The sequence below is a fragment of the Biomphalaria glabrata genome, chromosome 6, assembly GCF_947242115.1.
Source record: "Biomphalaria glabrata chromosome 6, xgBioGlab47.1, whole genome shotgun sequence".
Classification (NCBI taxonomy): domain Eukaryota; kingdom Metazoa; phylum Mollusca; class Gastropoda; family Planorbidae; genus Biomphalaria; species Biomphalaria glabrata.
The window spans coordinates 9956608-9975303 of record NC_074716.1 but is presented as its reverse complement, the minus strand read 5'-3'; the positions used below and the strand labels follow the sequence as shown (position 1 = coordinate 9975303).

At 35.9% G+C, this 18696-nt stretch overlaps 1 protein-coding gene across 1 annotated transcript in view; it reads left to right on the top strand.

Annotated features, from left to right (window-relative positions):
• The window catches only part of LOC106050620 (CUB and zona pellucida-like domain-containing protein 1), a 30736-nt gene extending 13422 nt beyond the window's left edge, over window positions 1-17314 (top strand). The window contains exons 5-13 of the mRNA XM_056033453.1: window positions 813-939; window positions 2152-2357; window positions 2738-2863; window positions 6020-6160; window positions 7943-8212; window positions 10608-10724; window positions 11647-11788; window positions 15241-15323; window positions 16072-17314. Coding sequence (XP_055889428.1) covers window positions 813-939; window positions 2152-2357; window positions 2738-2863; window positions 6020-6160; window positions 7943-8212; window positions 10608-10724; window positions 11647-11788; window positions 15241-15323; window positions 16072-16256 — 1397 coding nt within the window. The 3' untranslated portion in view covers window positions 16257-17314. The remainder of the gene's footprint in view (window positions 1-812; window positions 940-2151; window positions 2358-2737; window positions 2864-6019; window positions 6161-7942; window positions 8213-10607; window positions 10725-11646; window positions 11789-15240; window positions 15324-16071) is intronic.
• Window positions 17315-18696: the final 1382 nt, after the last annotated feature.

Sequence of the window (18696 nt, the reverse complement as noted above, 5' to 3'; positions counted from 1 at the left end):
CAAATGAAATGAAAAAAGAACTCGGTATAGTAATGTTTATTAAGCCTCGTTATGTGACTCGCGTTTAAAAAAGGAATGATATCTTGATTTAGATCTAATCTAGATTTTTTATACTAGATCTAGATTTTTATTACAGTATATCTAGATCTGGATTTATATTCTAATTAAAATTATTTTAGAGTCTAGATCTAGAATTTCTAGATCTAGTTTAGACTAAAATAGACTAGATTAAGATGTAGAATTTCAATTTCTAAACTTAAAGTGTAAAAAAAAGTGTAGATTTTCATTTCCAAACGTTTTGATCAATATTGTAATGTTTTAATATACTAAAACTAATCTACTATTTTTTTATTAAATTTAAATTTAAATTTACGGCAAATGAATCTTTGAAACATTATTACTTTTGACCATCGGATGGCTGCCTGGTCGTGCGGTTTGCGCGCTGGACTGTCGTTCAGATTTATGGATGGCCCAAGGTTTAAACCCTGCCCGCTCCCATCCCCCGTCGTCCTGCGGGAGGTTTGGACTAGGAAGTAATTATCTTCAACTCTGAAGGAACATCCGAAACGTGTAAAACATTTTACATCAAAATTAAATCACCTCTTGAATATTATTTGCGAATATGCAGATCCGACAGGGATCCGACTTCGACGGGGGCCGCCTCTGAGTTTGTGTAACACAAACTCTCTTTGTAATCTTGTTTTTTTTATTTTTGTGTTATTAGGTAGTAGAAATAATTGTGTGAGAGACATAAAGTGTACAAACTTTTTACAGGACTGTGAGTTGATATAACCATTCTTAAAATGTTTCAGGTAATCACAATATTCTTACAAACTCATCTGGATACATAATAAGTCCTGGCTTTCCAAATGGATATTTCGATCATCTCAATATTACGTGGCACATATCTGCTAAGGCCGGGCACTTTGTTTCTTTAAGGTATGTATTTATAGTAGGTACCTATTAAAAGTATTTTTTTTGTATTGGAAGGAATTGTCTTTATTTGAGTTTAATAGTAGGATAAACGCGTCATATGTACCCTTAGGAAAAATCAGATTTTGGCAAACTCTACACAGTGAGGGTCGTGGTGGCTGAGTGGTTAAGTGCTTGGCTTTCTTTCACAACCATTCTTGGATTAAGTTGAAACTTTACACCAATGTTTGTTGTACCTAACAAAACAAAAATCATTTTAAAAAATTAAATAATTAATTATTGGATATTAATTATTTATTATTGTTTAGGGGCGCAGTGGCTGAGTGAATAAGCGCTTGTCTCTCGAACCTAGGGTCCTGGGTTCCAATCTCGGTGAAAACTGAGATTTTGAATTTCGGGATTTTTTAGGGCGCCCTGAGTCCACTCAACTCTAATGGGTACCTGACTTAAGTTGGAAAAGTATAAGAAAGCGAAAAATCTAATTTTTAAAATCAGTTATGCAAGTATTTTTTTAAAGAGAAAAAGCTAATTAGTATGCATTATAAGTTAGACCTAATTTAAAACAAAAAGAAATCTTATATATTTTTATCCTCTAAAAATTTATTTAACGAGAATAACATTTTTAATTTTATTTGAGGCTTTGAATAAGAGATTGAGCCTTTTCAAAAAATTAGATCAATTATAAGACATCAGTTATGCCAGGGGAGGCGTGGTGGCTGAGCGGTCCCGGGTTCGAATCCTGGTGAAGACTGGGATTTTTAACTTAGGAATCTTTGGGCGCCTCTGAGTCCACTCAGCTCTAATGGGTACCTGATATTAGTTGAGGAAAAGTAAAGGCGGTTGGTCGTTGTGCTGGCTACATGACACCCTCGTTAACCGTAGGCCACAAAAACAGATGAACTTTACATCATCTGTCCTATAGACCACAAGGTTTGAAAGGGGAACTAGTTAGGCCAGGTTCACATCTAACTTTACATTCACTTTCACCTATCCTTTGATCTGCTTGACCGTTGGGGCACTACACAAGATCTGATAACCTTCTTTCTCCATTCTTATCTCTCATTTGCCTTTGATATAATTTCCTTCGGATGTTCTTTCTGAAAATATTGAAGCCTGCCTGGGTGGACCACTTCGGGGGCCGATTTTGAGTTTGTTTCCACACAAACTGTCTTTTGTAACCTTGTTTAAATATATTCTTGTTATATTTTCGCTACACAGGTTGCTTGAGATAAATATCCCAGCAACGAATGATTTTGTGTATGTTTTTGACGGGCCTAGTATTTTATCAAAACAAATCTTTAATTTTACTGGCACTAACTTCACAAGGAGGAAGCTGACCTCGACCTCCAACAACATGCTCATCATGTTTAGAAGTTATTGGAGCTATAGTGGTACAGGTGTCCTTGCCTTCTACACGATACAAGGTACAGTACTGCAGAATCGATCAATATCTATATAATACGCTTTGATACGATTTCCCCCCACTTACTATTCTCGGATCAAGTTGAAATTAGGCTTTAATTATTCATAGTCGATGACACTTACACAAATCAATAAAAAAATTAACCAATTAGTTAGTCATTTAATACTAATGAATTAATTTTGTTTTATATAACAGAAAGGGATTAAACCCTGTTATTTTCAATGAAAGGCAGTAATTAGCGGTTCTTTCCCTTTAAAAAAAAAAAAAAAAGCTTTGTTTTTAAAAAGTATTCTTTTTATATTGCTTGTCATCTCTTGAAAGTAAAATACTGTCTTTTTTTCATTTGTTTTACTTAGTTACAAGCATATTAAATGTTTATAGGGCAAGCACACGGCCATGTCTGCAACACTACAGATGAATGTTCCGATGATCTTGTTTGTCTTGGGCAAGTTTGTAGCTGCCGTGTGGACTTTTTCTACGACGTTACAACGAACCAATGCAAAAAGAGTAAGTTAAAAAGTATGCACTCCTCAACTCTGTTAGTTCTAAAATAAGCGCACTCAGCTTTTCAAATTTAAAAGAATTGATATCTCTCGTTTAGATATTTCTTGACATTGGTTTTAGAGCAATATTTACAGTATTGTTTTAACTGACATAGACTAGAGCTAGCAGCTGGCTGCAGGCGGTTTCAGAACGAGACACCTGGACATCACTTACAAAAACCGCGGGATACGCATTTGAGATCAAAAGAAAATCCTCTGCCAAAGACAGACGAAGGCGAAAAGAGAATCTAAATTGACCACCGGTGGACAATGATCTTGTCTGCGCTGGAGGTGGCTGCTTGGGCGTAGCCACGTAAAATTCTGCCCTCTTCAGTAATCTTCGAACTCTGACAGGAAGACAGGAATTATTATGATACCATAAAGTAACTGACCACTAGCGGTTTGGAGAGAATAGATACAGTAATATAGTTCGGTTTTTCATCAAACTTGCACACAGACAATTATTGTGATATCACGAGACTCTCTAGTAGTGAATCTACAAATAACTACAAGCACATAATTATATAAGGTGGCAAGATAAAATAACCAATAAGGAAGTGCTACGAAGAGAAGGGTGCCAGAACGCTCTGTTATCAGCAGCAGAAGCCTAGGCTGGCTTGGCTACATTCGTAGAATGCCAGTAGGTCGACTTCCAAAAGACATTGTGTATGGCGATCTAATAGAAGGCAGGAGAGCCGCTGGACGCCCTTTTTTACGGTATACGGATGTATGCAAACGCAACATGAAGCTCTTGAAAATTGACTCTAGCAGCTGGGAAAAAGTGGCACTAGATAGATCAACATAGGAAGGGTCTCGGATTGCAGATGCCATACACAACAGCATCAGAAAGAAGGGTGAAAATGCAACGGCGCCTGGCGATTACACATGCCCAACCTGCGACCGCAGCTGTGTATCAAGGATTGGTCTCTTTAGTCACATAAGAAGTTGCAAAGGAAAAAGATCTACTCTCGAGACGTAAAATGCCACAGAATAAAATAATTACAGTATCTCTACATTCACACATTCTATTTTCACACAATTCTACATTCACACTAATCTACTTTCACACATTTCTACATTCACACTATTCTACATTCACACTATTCCACATTGACACTATTCTTATTTCACAAAATTCTACATTCACACTATTCTTATTTCACAAAATTCTACATTCACACTATTCCACATTGACACTATTCTTATTTCACAAAATTCTACATTCACACTATTCTACTTTCACAAAATTCTACATTCACACTATTCCACATTGACACTATTCTTATTTCACAAAATTCTACATTCACACTATTCTACATTCACACTATTCCACATTGACACTATTCTTATTTCACAAAATTCTACATTCACACTATTCCACATTGACACTATTCTTATTTCACAAAATTCTACATTCACACTATTCTACTTTCACAAAATTCTACATTCACACTATTCCACATTGACACTATTCTTATTTCACAAAATTCTACATTCACACTATTCTACATTGACACTATTCTTATTTCACAAAATTCTACATTCACACTATTCTACATTGACACTATTCTACTTTCACAAAATTCTACATTCACACTATTCCACATTGACACTATTCTTATTTCACAAAATTCTACATTCACACTATTCTACATTGACACTATTCTTATTTCACAAAATTCTACATTCACACTATTCTACATTGACACTATTCTTATTTCACAAAATTCTACATTCACACTATTCTACATTGACACTATTCTTATTTCACAAAATTCTACATTCACACTATTCTACATTCACACTATTCTACATTGACACTATTCTTATTTCACAAAATTCTACATTCACACTATTCCACATTGACACTATTCTTATTTCACAAAATTCTACATTCACACTATTCTACATTCACACTATTCTACATTGACACTATTCTTATTTCACAAAATTCTACATTCACACTATTCTACATTCACACTATTCTACATTGACACTATTCTTATTTCACAAAATTCTACATTCACACTATTCTACATTCACACTATTCTACATTCACACTATTCTACATTCACACTATTCTACATTCACACTATTCTACATTGACACTATTCTTATTTCACAAAATTCTACATTCACACTATTCCACATTCACACTATTCTACATTGACACTATTCTTATTTCACAAAATTCTACATTCACACTATTCTACATTCACACTATTCTACATTGACACTATTCTTATTTCACAAAATTCTACATTCACACTATTCTACATTGACACTATTCTTATTTCACAAAATTCTACATTCACACTATTCTACATTCACACTATTCTACATTGACACTATTCTTATTTCACAAAATTCTACATTCACACTATTCTACATTGACACTATTCTTATTTCACAAAATTCTACATTCACACTATTCCACATTGACACTATTCTTATTTCACACAATTCTACATTCACACTATTCTAATTTTACATAATTCACACTATTCTATTTTCACACAATTCCACATTCACACTATTCTAATTTTACATAATTCACACTATTCTATTTTCACACAATTCCACATTCACACTATTCTACTTTCATACAATTCTACATTTACACTATTGTACTTCCGAAACATTCTACACTCTCACAATTTTACTTTCGTAACATTCTATATTCGCACAATTCTACTTTCGCAACATTCTATATTCTGAACAATTCTATTTCACACCTTTCTACAATTACACTATTCTACTTTCGCCTTATTCTACTTTCCCAACATTCTATATTCGCACAATTTTACTTTCCCAACATTCAATATTCGCACAATTCTACTTTCCCAACATTCAATATTCGCACAATTCTACTTTCGCACCTTTCTATATTCTACATTTACACTATTCTACTTTCGCATTATTCTACTTTCGCACCACTCTGCGCACTGACTGTAACTCTTATATCGACTTTTCCCCCTTTGAAAAGGCCTCTCCATGCTTAGAATTATTATTTTAAACAATATTTTTGTTTAGTGTCTTGAAAAAAATTCACTTACAAAATAAAATGTATATGTTTTGTTATTTATTTCTCTTTTTAACTACGATTTGTTTTTAATTCCAGCTTTTTCCCACGGAGCAGTGTGTGTACCCAGCATCTCAAATATGTGTGCTATAGGCTTGACTTGTTTAACAGATAGAAACAATATTTCAAGATGTCTATGTACTAGCCACCAATACGAAAGCCTGGGCTCATGTTACACGGGTATGTTGTATCGGCCTATACAAAACTTAGGGTGTTTTTGCTATGTGGGCTCAACAGGAACGATTAGTTTCATGTGTTTGAGGTAGGCCTATACATAACAATATATATATATATATATATATATATATATATATGCCACTAGAATATTTACTATGGAGTTCTTGGATGTGTTTAATCAAACCATTCATAAATCTTCAGCATCACCTTTTGCCAGGTAAAAAAAAAGGAATAAAAAAAAAACTGTTCGACTATAAAAAAATAAACCTAGCCTTGCAATTTCTGCTATAAATAAATAGTCCGATAGAAAAAGTAGACTTCCTAAGACCCAGATTTATAAAATGTAAGATAATTAATCGGGAGATAAGCTATTGCTTTACAATTCAGCCTCATCCAATTATTTAATAGAACAAAAATATGTTATTACTACACTTATATACTTATTTGTTTATGTACAAAGGCTCATAACCGGCGTTCTAATCGTCCATGGCTACACATTGTAAATGTCAGTTGTGTCTCAAACTATTTTACTTCTGACTGGATGCAGTTTCATTTCTAGTCGACTCAATTTATCTTCTTACCCACACTTTCAGTTCGTTATGCATGAAATAGACAACAGATGTATAGACATTGTCGTATTCATTAATGGGGGCTTGTCGCTTGGCTTTTAAACCTGGGGTCCTAATTTCGAATGTCGGTGAAGACTGGGATTTTTCGGTATTTTAGGGCGCCTTTGAGACCAGCCAATTCTGTTGGGTACCTGACTTTAGTTGGGGAAAGTAACGGCGGTTGGTCATTGTGCCAATTCGCACACTACTTGTTAACCTTTGGCGAAAGAAACAGATGACTTTAAAATCATCTGAACTATAGATCGCAAGGGGAACTTTACTCTACTTATTAATTAAGATAAAACTAGCAAAGTTCAATAGGTAAAGCAGTGCTTCACTAACTGTGGGGCGCCCATTACTCCTAAGGGTGTGGCGCAAGTCGTTTCAAAGGAGCACCGCGTTCTGACACGGGAGCCGGCTTAATTCGTTTTTAATTGCAATTTTGATTGTAGTTATCAATGCCAGTTAGATTTTCAATACGTCAACGCTAATGTAATTCTTCTCGGCTTTTCTAGAATTGTCGAAAATCTCCCGACATTTGTACATCGTTATGTCGACAGCTTTTAAGTGTCGAAAAATGAAAAGGTCCGGAGTAAGATGCCTTACTTAGCACGAAGACGATCACAACCATAAATGTGCTAAATGAAACTTGAAGACTTCACGTAATAAAAATGACAACTGCTTCTTCCTTCTTTATTATCTTCCATATTTTTTTTTACCATGATGAAAGTGTGCTCTGTTGCAATAAAACACTTCAATATCGACATGTACCATCCGTTTTGTTTTTAAAGCTGTAACCGTGATTGACTTGCGCTTTTCTTTCAAAGTGCGTTCTGAGGTTCAGAAGGGAGAAAGATGTTCGGCGCTGCTACTCAGCATCGAAACCCGCTAGGGAAAGCTTTAAAAGATGGTGGGGAGTTTCCTGCAAAAAGGATCAACAGTATCTCCGGGAAAAAAGTTTTCTATTAAATTAAAGTAAGTTTCCCTTTCATAAAACACTGAACTAACCTTTACGTACCTTTACCTATCCCTTAGTCTGCTTTACCATTGGGGCACCACGCAAGATTCGTCGACCGTCCTTCTCCATTTCTCTCTGTCTTTTGAATTGTATGTTATTGCGAAATTGTTGCATAAATTATGTCCTTAATTATTTTTTTTTTTTTTTTTGCCAATAAAGATTCAGAATTAACGACGTCAGTGTCGAGTCAATCATTTCCAAATGTTATTTACCTGTCGTGGACAACTTTGTCAAGACGTTCTGACCTGACCTACTTTGTGTCATGGGTATCCAGTTCAGACAGTGGTCAAACGACTAGCAGATTAAAAGAGGTGTATGTATCTGGCCTGACTCCACATGAAAGCTACATATTCACAATTACATCAGTATTACCATCAGACAGTTTCTACAACATTAAAATTATGTACACTACATACATAGCCGCCAAAGGTATGTTATATTAAGTATGACAAGTCAGGCAGTAGACTTAGTGATATAACTATATTGTATGTAAAGTTAGAAAGGTGACTTAGTCTACATTTTTCTAATATATATGTAATTGAAAGTAAGGTGTATGTATGTATGTATGCATGTATGTATGTATGTATGTATGTATGTATGTATGTATGTATGTATGTATGTGTGTATGTATGTCCGATGTAGAGAATCAAAATCGTTTGACCAATCTTATTAAAACTTGGTATAAATATTCCTTAGATCAAGACCGTTGTGTAAGTTTTATATCCCTCCCACAATTGGAGAATCCTAAAATAAAATACCTAAATTCATTTCTAAAAAAGAATTATTACGTTTTGAAGAAATAGGATAAACCTGTTTTGTTTTTCATAGTTATTTCTATTTGATAGGAACATGTCGACTGAACGGGTGAACCCGTTTTCACACTTTACGTGGCAAAAAAAACAATAAAAAAATGAGAAGAGAGCAATCGCCATGTTTGATATTGATCTAAATCCAATGCACTAAAGCAGTGATGCTCAACCTCACTCGGACGGCGGGCCATTTTAATATCCGACACTTGAGTCGCGGGCCACGTGAAGAAAAATGAAAAAAAAATATAGCCAATTATACAATAAACCAATTTTTATTAGAAACCCGTGAATCTAGTATTTACATTAATTCATGAGAAGTTTATCCTAAACTACTTTTAAATATCGGGCTGCATAGTTGAGACGCCAAGTCAAAGAACTGAATCTAGAATTCCAGATGTTCGTCTAAGAGACGATACGATTACGTAGCATCGGCTTCAGACGATTCATCACTGAACAAGTGTGTCCCACTAATACGAGCCTGTATGTATTGGGAGCAGATGAAGAAAACTGTTCAGAATCGAGTTCGGTGGAGAGAGGTGTGGTTGCGGACCTGTGCTCCCCTGGGAGTGCACAGGATGAAGTCAGTAAGTCAATTATTGCGATCATCCATAACACTTGTTTTCGGAGATTTCGAAAAGTTTATGCAAGAAACACGGAGTAGAAATCAATAGTCTGCATCACTTGAAATTTATCAAGCAAGGATATCTAGTTTGTAAGTCTATCGGTTTCAGTTGTAGTTCTGCCTGGGCATTTTTCACATTAGCAGCAGATGGGTTTTAGAAACGACGAATATTGTTCAATCTGAACACGATCATCATCACATGGTCCGTAGATTTTGTTGGTGAATAATTCAGCGAGACCACAGAGGCTCGGTTCCATTTGACCTCTAAAAACTACTGCTGTCAACCAGAGTTGTGGCACCATCAGTAGTCACTCCCACTAATTTCTCCAAGGGAAAAAGATTCTCTGTCATGGTTGAAACTTTTTTGTCAGTGTTTCGCCACTTGCGATCCCATGCATGCTCCAAATAGCTACTACTTTTCTGATTTCAAACTATTGTTTTGATCGCGAATACATACCAAAATTTTGAGCGGTATCAGATATGTCGGTAGACTCGTTAGCAGCAACAGAAAATAGACATGCAGCCGACTCATTTTTCTTCTCATTTTAGGTAGATATTCTCATCCATCCTCCACTCCAGGTGTAATCTAACTATGGCGTCTCAAACCAAGAATGACGCCTTATTTATTTATTTGTTTGATTTCCTAAAGCTGTTTGATGTTATGTTTTTTAAAGGGAGCCACTCTTTCTTTATAAAACAAATCTATTGGCTTACTATCGGTACCAATCCATTTACTCTAACGTAGGGAAGATATTTTTTAAACTTTTTTTTTTGGACAATAGATTTTCAACACTTAGTGCCGACGTTTCGGCGGGCCGGATAGAACCACGTCGCGGGCCGAATGTGGCCCGCGGGCCGTACTTTGGGCATCACTGCACTAAAGCATTAAAGCCCAAAGGACCGAAGTATCCGGCTAGTACGTGAATAAAAGTGATCTGTGTTTCTGTTTATCTATTATCCTCATTGAAGTTGGATTTAAATCATGTAAACAAGCATCATAGTTTATCACGTTTGCAAGTAGTTCCTAGTTCCTGTGTTGTTAGTCCTGTCTCAGCACTGTATTACTGCGCATCAACACTATGCCTACACAATAGATTATCCTACTTTCTCGTCAAAAATAAATTCGATTCATTTACACATAATTAATAAGTGAAATAATGTTAAAGTGTTGATGTGTTGGGAAGTCGCAAAACAAAACAAAACGCTTGGCTACCTATTAATGAGAACGCAAAGGCAATACATTGGGCAGCGCTGAAACCTTCTCCCAGAAAACCCTTACTCTCCCCCTCAAATACCAGAGATGGGACCTTAACATTCTATAGCATGGAAGATGCACTTTTGAAAAAAATACATATAAATCAATGAAATATTATTTATTGAACTATTCTACCAGACGAACTTCCGGAATGTAAAAATACCTCACAATGGAAAGATGCATCGAGCTATAGTAATGGAAGATCTATCTCCTCAAATCTAAGCTGCGCCAATTCATCTCTAAGTGCTCTAGCTGGTAAGTATTGTCATGACACAATAGGAAGACGCGTAGAAGAGGGGTTTAATCGGGTTTTTCCTAAGTGACGCTACAGCACATTTAAAAATATAACATCTACACTCAATTATAACATTTATCAACCAACCACATCAACAATCAACAGTATGATTGTGGAGAAAGAGATCTTGCTACACTGTGTAACTCAGAGACAAACACAGACATCAATTTTCAAACCTTTTCATTCACTAACTCTCTGATGTATGTATAACGTCCTCAATCAAATCTATAGCAGGTCGACGGGGGATGGCATGGGCAGGGTATGAACCCTGGACTTTTAAGCGGCCTCCGAAAGGAGAACAGACGCTATAATTTTCTGTGGTCTGTCTGTTTGTCCCGATTAGATCGTAAAAAAAAAACTATAAAAGATATTAAAAATACAATATCTTGATATTTTAGATATATGGTCCAACGGCTACTTTGTTTTTAAATTGAACTGTTTATTTTTAAATAAATTATGTAAAATTTATTTTTCGTGAAAATATACCAGTTAATATATTTTTTTTTTAAATTCAGGGGAGGCGAGACATTATTGGCCCACCCTTCCAACCGTTACGAAGCACGAGTACCATACCACAAAAAACCCCCCACTGTTTTCTGTATACGACTTTGGATCGGCACATTTTTTTTCGTCTATACACGACGGCATGGCCTAAATTGTGCCGATGTGCCAAAAAAAATTAAAAAATCAAATAGTATTGTCTAAACACAGAAGAAACATCAACATATTCTCTCATTAACTTGTCATATGTCGATTTCAATAGTATAAGATGTCTAGCCTCTATTGTAAGTATTTATATCAAAAGAGAAACTTTAACGTGGGGGAAAAGATGGATGAACAATATCATGTAAGTGTTTCCAAAATGTATATGTCTATCTCTAGGTAACAAGGAAGATAAAGAAGACACAGTTAAAATCGTCCTCATCGTTGTGGCTGCCCTTGGTTGGTTGGTGGCCCTGACGGCTCTGGTTACCATGACAATCAATTGTTTACGAAATAAAAAGAACAAAGGGACTCAGGCTAAGTAAGAGACATTTTTAAATACAAACCAAAAGCATCGACTATTAGTGTATTCATAAAGTTAGTTTGGTCAGTTTCTGTAGATGAATATTTTAATCTCTTTTCACATGGTAGTGTATTGTATAACCTTGATGCTGTTACACAAGGCGATTTCGTTTATAGTAGTCATTTACATACATTTTTGAACAATCACCACATGAAAAGCCTATCCCAATTGGCATAAGTAGTCTACCAAGGGTTGGGGAAAAACCTTTCTAAGATGGGTAAAAGCAAGGTGGTCAGTATTGTAATGTATATATATAGTTCGTCCATCGTGGTTCGATGATGACCACTTTGTCATCCAGGGGGCTGAGGGCCCCGCACTGGGGCCCTATGCCTCCCTACGTGGCCGGCGAGACCCACGTGAGCCCGGAACGTCCGGCCGCACACCGGGCAGGCCACTCCAGCCGGAGCCAGTGTCGCCCGTCCCGCCCTTCTGTTCCGGCGTTCCTCCTCTGCCAGCGCTGTTCCCTCCTCCAGCGCGACGCCATGATGCTCTGTCATGTGCCTTTGTGCAATTGTAATGTATCGTTATCTATTAGCGCAGACGACGTAATCATTTTCGGTGACTGTAATCAAAATCATGACCTATATACCTCTACCAGTCCGAAAACCCTAACACTGACTTTAATAGAGAACATATAAAAAGATTTTGATCTTGATTCAAATGCAAGAGAAATACTGAGCAAACATGGATTTGAAAGCTGCATTCATCGATCTCACCAGAGCAATAGACACAGTGAATCGCGATGGCTTATTGAGGATCTTAAGAAGGATCAGATCACCTCTTAGATTCATAACTATTCTGAAACAACTGCATGAGTGTCCAATACAATCAGGCACTATGGTGATCTATCAGCACATTTCTCTATAGAAAATGGCGTGAAGAAGGTTTATGTGCTTGCTGCAACACTCTTTGCAATATTCTTTGGAGCAATGCTCATTAAAATGAAGCGACGCCTTTATCTTCATAAGTTTTGGACCGATGGCAGCGTATATATCCTACATCGCTTACTCTCCCATTCTAAAAAAACAGAAATCCTCGCTACTGAGCTGTTCTATACGGATGATCGCACCCTTCTTGCTCACACCGAAAAGTGGCTTCAACTTGCTGTTAAAGGTTTTCCTGAGACTGTTAGATCTGAATATCAACCCTACAAAAAAAAAAAAAAAAAGGTCATGATTTAACCCAGCTCCAGAAATTAATGAGAATGGCCAATTCATTATGCTTGTGATGCCCGACCTAATTCGATTTGCGGGCCATTTTAATTTCCTACACGCGAGTCGCAGGCCATATAAAAGGAAAGTTACAGAAACGAAACGAAATTAACCTGAAACTATAAACTATAACTATTAATGAAGAAAGCCGTCATATTTTATATGTTGATTTTTTTAAAACACCTGGATGGATAATATTGTTAGACAAGACTGGCATCATTCAAGATACAGAAGTAATACAATTACAAAGAAAGCTACATAAACACCTTCAAGTAATGTCTGCATTTCTCTTCATTGTAAAGCAAAGAATATATTTTAATTCAGACAAAATTATTATTTTTTAGCTTGTAGACTTGCCAACGAATAGCTATATCTAAGTTTAACTTTATTATAAACAGACTTTTAAAAGATATCCGTAGACGTGTGGGAAAATGCATTCTTTCCTAGTCAGTGGCGTAGAAAGATGCTTATAGTTCGACAGTTACGCTAGGCAGAGCATATATCCGGCATTAGGAACGACCTTGCGTATGGGTACTTACTTTGGCAAGCTGAAACTTTACTCCCAAAGACGTTTAAATACCAGCTTAGGCTCTATCCTGTTTCACTTAACAGATAGAATTATACATGCAGGCAGCTTACGAACAAGGAAGTTGGAGATTTTTAAAAATTAACCTCGCCCTATTAAATATCAGAAGCTTCCATCCTGACATTTTGTGAGCATATCACACATACAAATTTTGAATTAAATCCTAGAAATCTGTGACTTGTACACATATTTCGGAAGTGCAATGGCGGCGCAAATCGTAGGGGACTTGAGAAACCACCCAGGGCCACGTGGGACATAATGAGTACCCAATGTAGACGAACTTCAGGCATTCACGAACAAATGTTTACGACATATAATGGCTGCTCAATGTCCAATAAAATTGTCAAACTACAATCTGTTGGAAACAGCCCAGCAATCATCTATAGAGCAGGAAATCAAATGATGCAAATAAAGCTGGATTGGGCAGATCATGTTAGAGGATAAGGGAAAATGTTGTAAGGCTCTGAACTGGAACCCACGTGTGAAGATAAAGGCTGTGAGACCAAAGTAAACATGGAAGAGAGCAATATAAATACAAGAAATGAAAGCAAGGTGGACATAAACCCGAGAGATATTGCCAGTGAACAGTGCAGGGTCTAAAAGTACTGATGCGGCCCTATTCTTCACTTGGACTAAATCAAATGATTGCATGAGATAGGTGCACTTAAACATTTACCTTTTTTTTTTAAACTTATAACTTATCAACTCTCTCTTTATTTTTATTTTTTTTAATTATTTTATCAACAGTATTTCAGCTGCAGTTCTCCAATACAAATAAAAAATATATATATATTTAAAGCTTTTGTTTAAAGCTGGTACTGCTATAGTCATGTTGTTAACGTAGTTTGTTGCTATTAACACACATTTACATGTCATCATGACAAAAGTCGTTGATAACATTGATAGTTTTACGAGTCTCGGAATGGTTCTTCTGCAGACGAGCCACATTTTTAACAAAGTCCACAGAAAGCGACTTTAAATGGAGACAAATATGAATTAAGTTTCAGTGCAAAATTAAAATAATATAACAAGAAGACAAAGGAGATTCTGTTACACAAACCCTGTTTGCAGCCCCTTTTGGTCAGTCGTATTTATATTGAAGGGGAAATGTTGACTTTATTTTACATACAAAAAATAAATATTCAGTAAACCAATAAATAATTGTTGCATCTACTTTTGAGAACAATGACGATATTTTTAAAATCAAAGTGTATAACACACGTACTGGAAGTTAACTGCTTTTTTTTTTAACTCTTTCTCTCTGTAATTGTTTACCACATTCTGGTGGAATCAATGTTGGTATCGTCAGTTAGGAGAGGAAGAGTTAAATCCCTTTTAAAATAATAGGCCTACTTGATGTAAGGTACACAATAATGTTTACAGAACACAGGAAGTACCCGGTGCAACTATTTCGATTTTATTTTTTTATAGATCCTAACTTCTTAGTACAAAAACAGCCCAAATAGCACAAACATATTAGCAAATTAATCAAAATCGTAACCTCATTATGAGTTTATTTTTGGCTCCAATATTAAATATTATCATAAAGTACGCTATACTATCTTTCTGGTTGCAAAGAAAGTCAAAGTGTCGTTTTTATATTTCCTATACAGTGAACAGTCTGTGATGTCAGTAACTATCAAAGCAAGTAAAAATGAGTACAAAAATATGTCTCAGTCAGTCCAGAGACAACCAGGTATCAAAATTCATTGTAGTTCATTCTTTAAATACAAATTTTAAAAACATTTTACATACAAGCTATTAACAAAATAATCTATTATTATTATTATTTACGTAAAATATCCTTTTTGTAACTTCTAATATTAATATTTTTGAAATCGACAATCTCATTCTGGAACTTTGTATTGGAGAGGAAAAAAAAAAAGGTTTGCCTTTTTGTGTATTTTCCAATTGAAGAGATCTCTTGACCAATCAGAAAGTGTCCATTTGGAGATTTCCAGAACGATCAGAGTCCTTCACCTTCAACTTCACTTATCCCTTAGCCAGTTGGACCGTTGGGTCACCACACAAGAACTGTCAACCGTCTTTCTCCATTCCTCCCTGTCCTTCTCCCTGGATAGAATTACAGGCCTGTCCATTCTTTGATCTTGTGTTCCCATCACTTTCTCTGTCTTCTTCTTCTTCTTCCTCCTGGTATTGTTCCCTGAAGGAAGGTCTTTGCAAGGCCTGAGGACATTGTGACTTGGCCATGAGTCCAAATAAATCTAATAAATACCTGATTATACGTAATAAGTTTGGGAAAGTAACGGCGGTTTGTCGTTGCGCTGACCACATAAAACCCTTTTTCTTTATTTGTCGCATACATTGAAAGTTCTGAAATGATTGACTAATTAAATTTAATTTAACCAGCATGTCCAGTTTAACAGCTTGCTGACCATACGAACTATGTTTGCAAAACGTATATACTATGTTTATGTTTTCAGAAGAAGAGATATATGTCAATGCAGTAGAAAGTCACCGGCAGGTCAACCCAGTTATCCAACTAAACTCAAGGCTGGAATCGAACCAAACTTCAACTGACAACGACAACAATGTTTATGATGAAGTCAAGTTCACACATTCCAAACACATACCAGACACGAATATATATCGGAATATCGAGTCTTAGCAACATGTCTATTATTTTATGCAAAAACAAAAATGTTGAACTGAATGCGAGTGTTGGATTCTAATCTAACTAATATTGACTTCGTCACAGAGGAATGTATATGTATGTGTGTATGGAAAGACTGAGCGAATGACCGGGACTGAGTAAATTTGCATGACAACAGTTGTCAGAGTGTGATAGGATCAGCAGGCAATACAATTTGTGTTCCTCTTTGTGACTGAATGATTGAGGTTTTTTTTTTCATATGTGCAGATGAGAGGGAGGGACTCCTAAATAAATGATGAGATCCTATTACTTTCTTTTCAATGAATAAATTAGACAGCTGTAGTAAACATGTGACGTAGTGATTTCTTTTTGATTGCTTTCTTTTTTAAAAAAAATCGTATCTTTTTTAGCCAACATTTATTTAGTATAAAGTTCCCCTTTCAGACCTTGCGATCTGTGGAGCTGATGATGTAAAACGTCATCTTTTTCTGTGACCCACGGTTAACGAGGGTGTCATGTGGCCAGCACAACGACCAACCGCCTTTACTTTTCCCCAACTAATGTCAGGTACCTATTACAGCTGTGTTGACTCAGAGCTGCCCTAAAGAAACCAAAATTAAAAATTCCAGTCTTCACCAAGATTAGAACCCGGAACCCTTGGTTCCAAAGCCAAGCGCTTTATGCCTTAGCCACTACACCTCCACGTTTATTTAGCTTAGTATTTTCTGCTCGTATGTACATATATATTTGCTACGCTTGTTTGTAAATGTAATCGATAGATTCTATGGGGATTTATGTGTGTGTGTGTATGTCTTAGGCCACTGTAACCTATGCGGCCGCAGTGGGCCCCGCACTTTCATAGGCTCCGCGGTGAGTCTAGGTATAAACTATTAAATTAAACCATTATGACTTATATACAGGTTTTCCGCGGCATCCTGATTTCCATGGCTTCCTGAAATTGCAAAATTTATGAAAAAATAAAAAGTCATGGAAATCTCTTGAAATTATTAAAATCTCTTTAAAAAAATTGACACAATTGTCATTTTGGGGTGACAATCGTACACGTAATATTTTTTTTTAAAAAAAGACACTTTCTGCTCTAACTTAAAAAAAAAGATTGCAAAGACGAGTGTATTTCCTGATACTAAATCTTAATTTTGACATTATACTTATCCGTACCCAGACTGGGCCCCGCGCAACCGGTTTTGCATAGGGCTCCACAATTATTAGGTCCGGCCCCTTGTGTATATCTAATATCTTTGAATTTTTGCCTTTTTCCACTTAGCTGATGTAAATATTCGTAGATGACCAATACAAAGAGAAAAAAACAAACAAAAACGCCTGACAACAAGTTAAGGTCCGTGGGTTTATTTTTGAGTGGCCAGTAGTGCTGATGTGCATTGATTGTCCGTTATTTGGAAGCTTGAAAGACAGAGGAAGTGTGTCAGGAGTCAATTGAAAATATAGTACTGATAGAGATAGTATGTGTGAAAAAAATGTAAATAAAGTAAACTTTTGTGTAGCCATTAATTCTTTTCTTGGTGTGTGCTTGACTTCTATTAAAGTTTGTTGATTTTATCCTGAGTTATATATTGACACCAATATTTGTTTTTATAGTCAAACTATACTCGGTCTCTCTCTTTCTCTCTCTCTGTCTCTCTCTCTCTGTCTTAAGGCTAAACCTAACCCCTACGTTGATAATTTTTATCTTTACGTCCGGGATCTCTGAGGGACAATATCTTACCCTTGTCATGACCCTCTTCTTGTTTAGTGCATAGCATGGACGTTTCGAAGAGAAAGATTTATCAATTAGAAACAGGTTTTAGAGCAGTGATTCCCAAAGTGGTGTATATAGACCCCCAGGGGTCTACGAAGACTTCCAAGGGGTCTACAAAAGTGAAACAAATTAATTGGGGGTCTATGAGATGTCCATGATAATTCATTTCTTTTAATTAAGCATGTAGTCACTTTTAATTTTTACATACCATTAATGTAATACAGTAATAGAAACTATATGACCTGTACCTTAGTTAATCCTCCAAATATCGAAATCTCTATTCAAATAAAATGTTATGTAATTCAATTTCAACACAAATTTAAATAGATTAATTTTGTCTACGTTTAAATAATGTTTAACAAAAAGAATTGTAGACTGTACAGAGTTGATTCTTTACTATTGAGATTTATTCCTTCCTTGTCAAACAAGCGGTTCTTTATGTCCTTTTTGTATGACACTTTGAGAACAATTACGCTCGAGGATCATCTGAGACAATGCCTCCTTACAAAATAAAGATTTGAAAAACTTTCCAACACTCAAAGACAAATTTAGAATAGACCCACAAAATCTCTCTTCGACATCATATAGAGAAGATGATGGTTTTAGAGCATCTTACAATATCTCTTTACTTATAGCGAAATACCGAAAACAATATAAGTAAAACATTGATTTTACCAG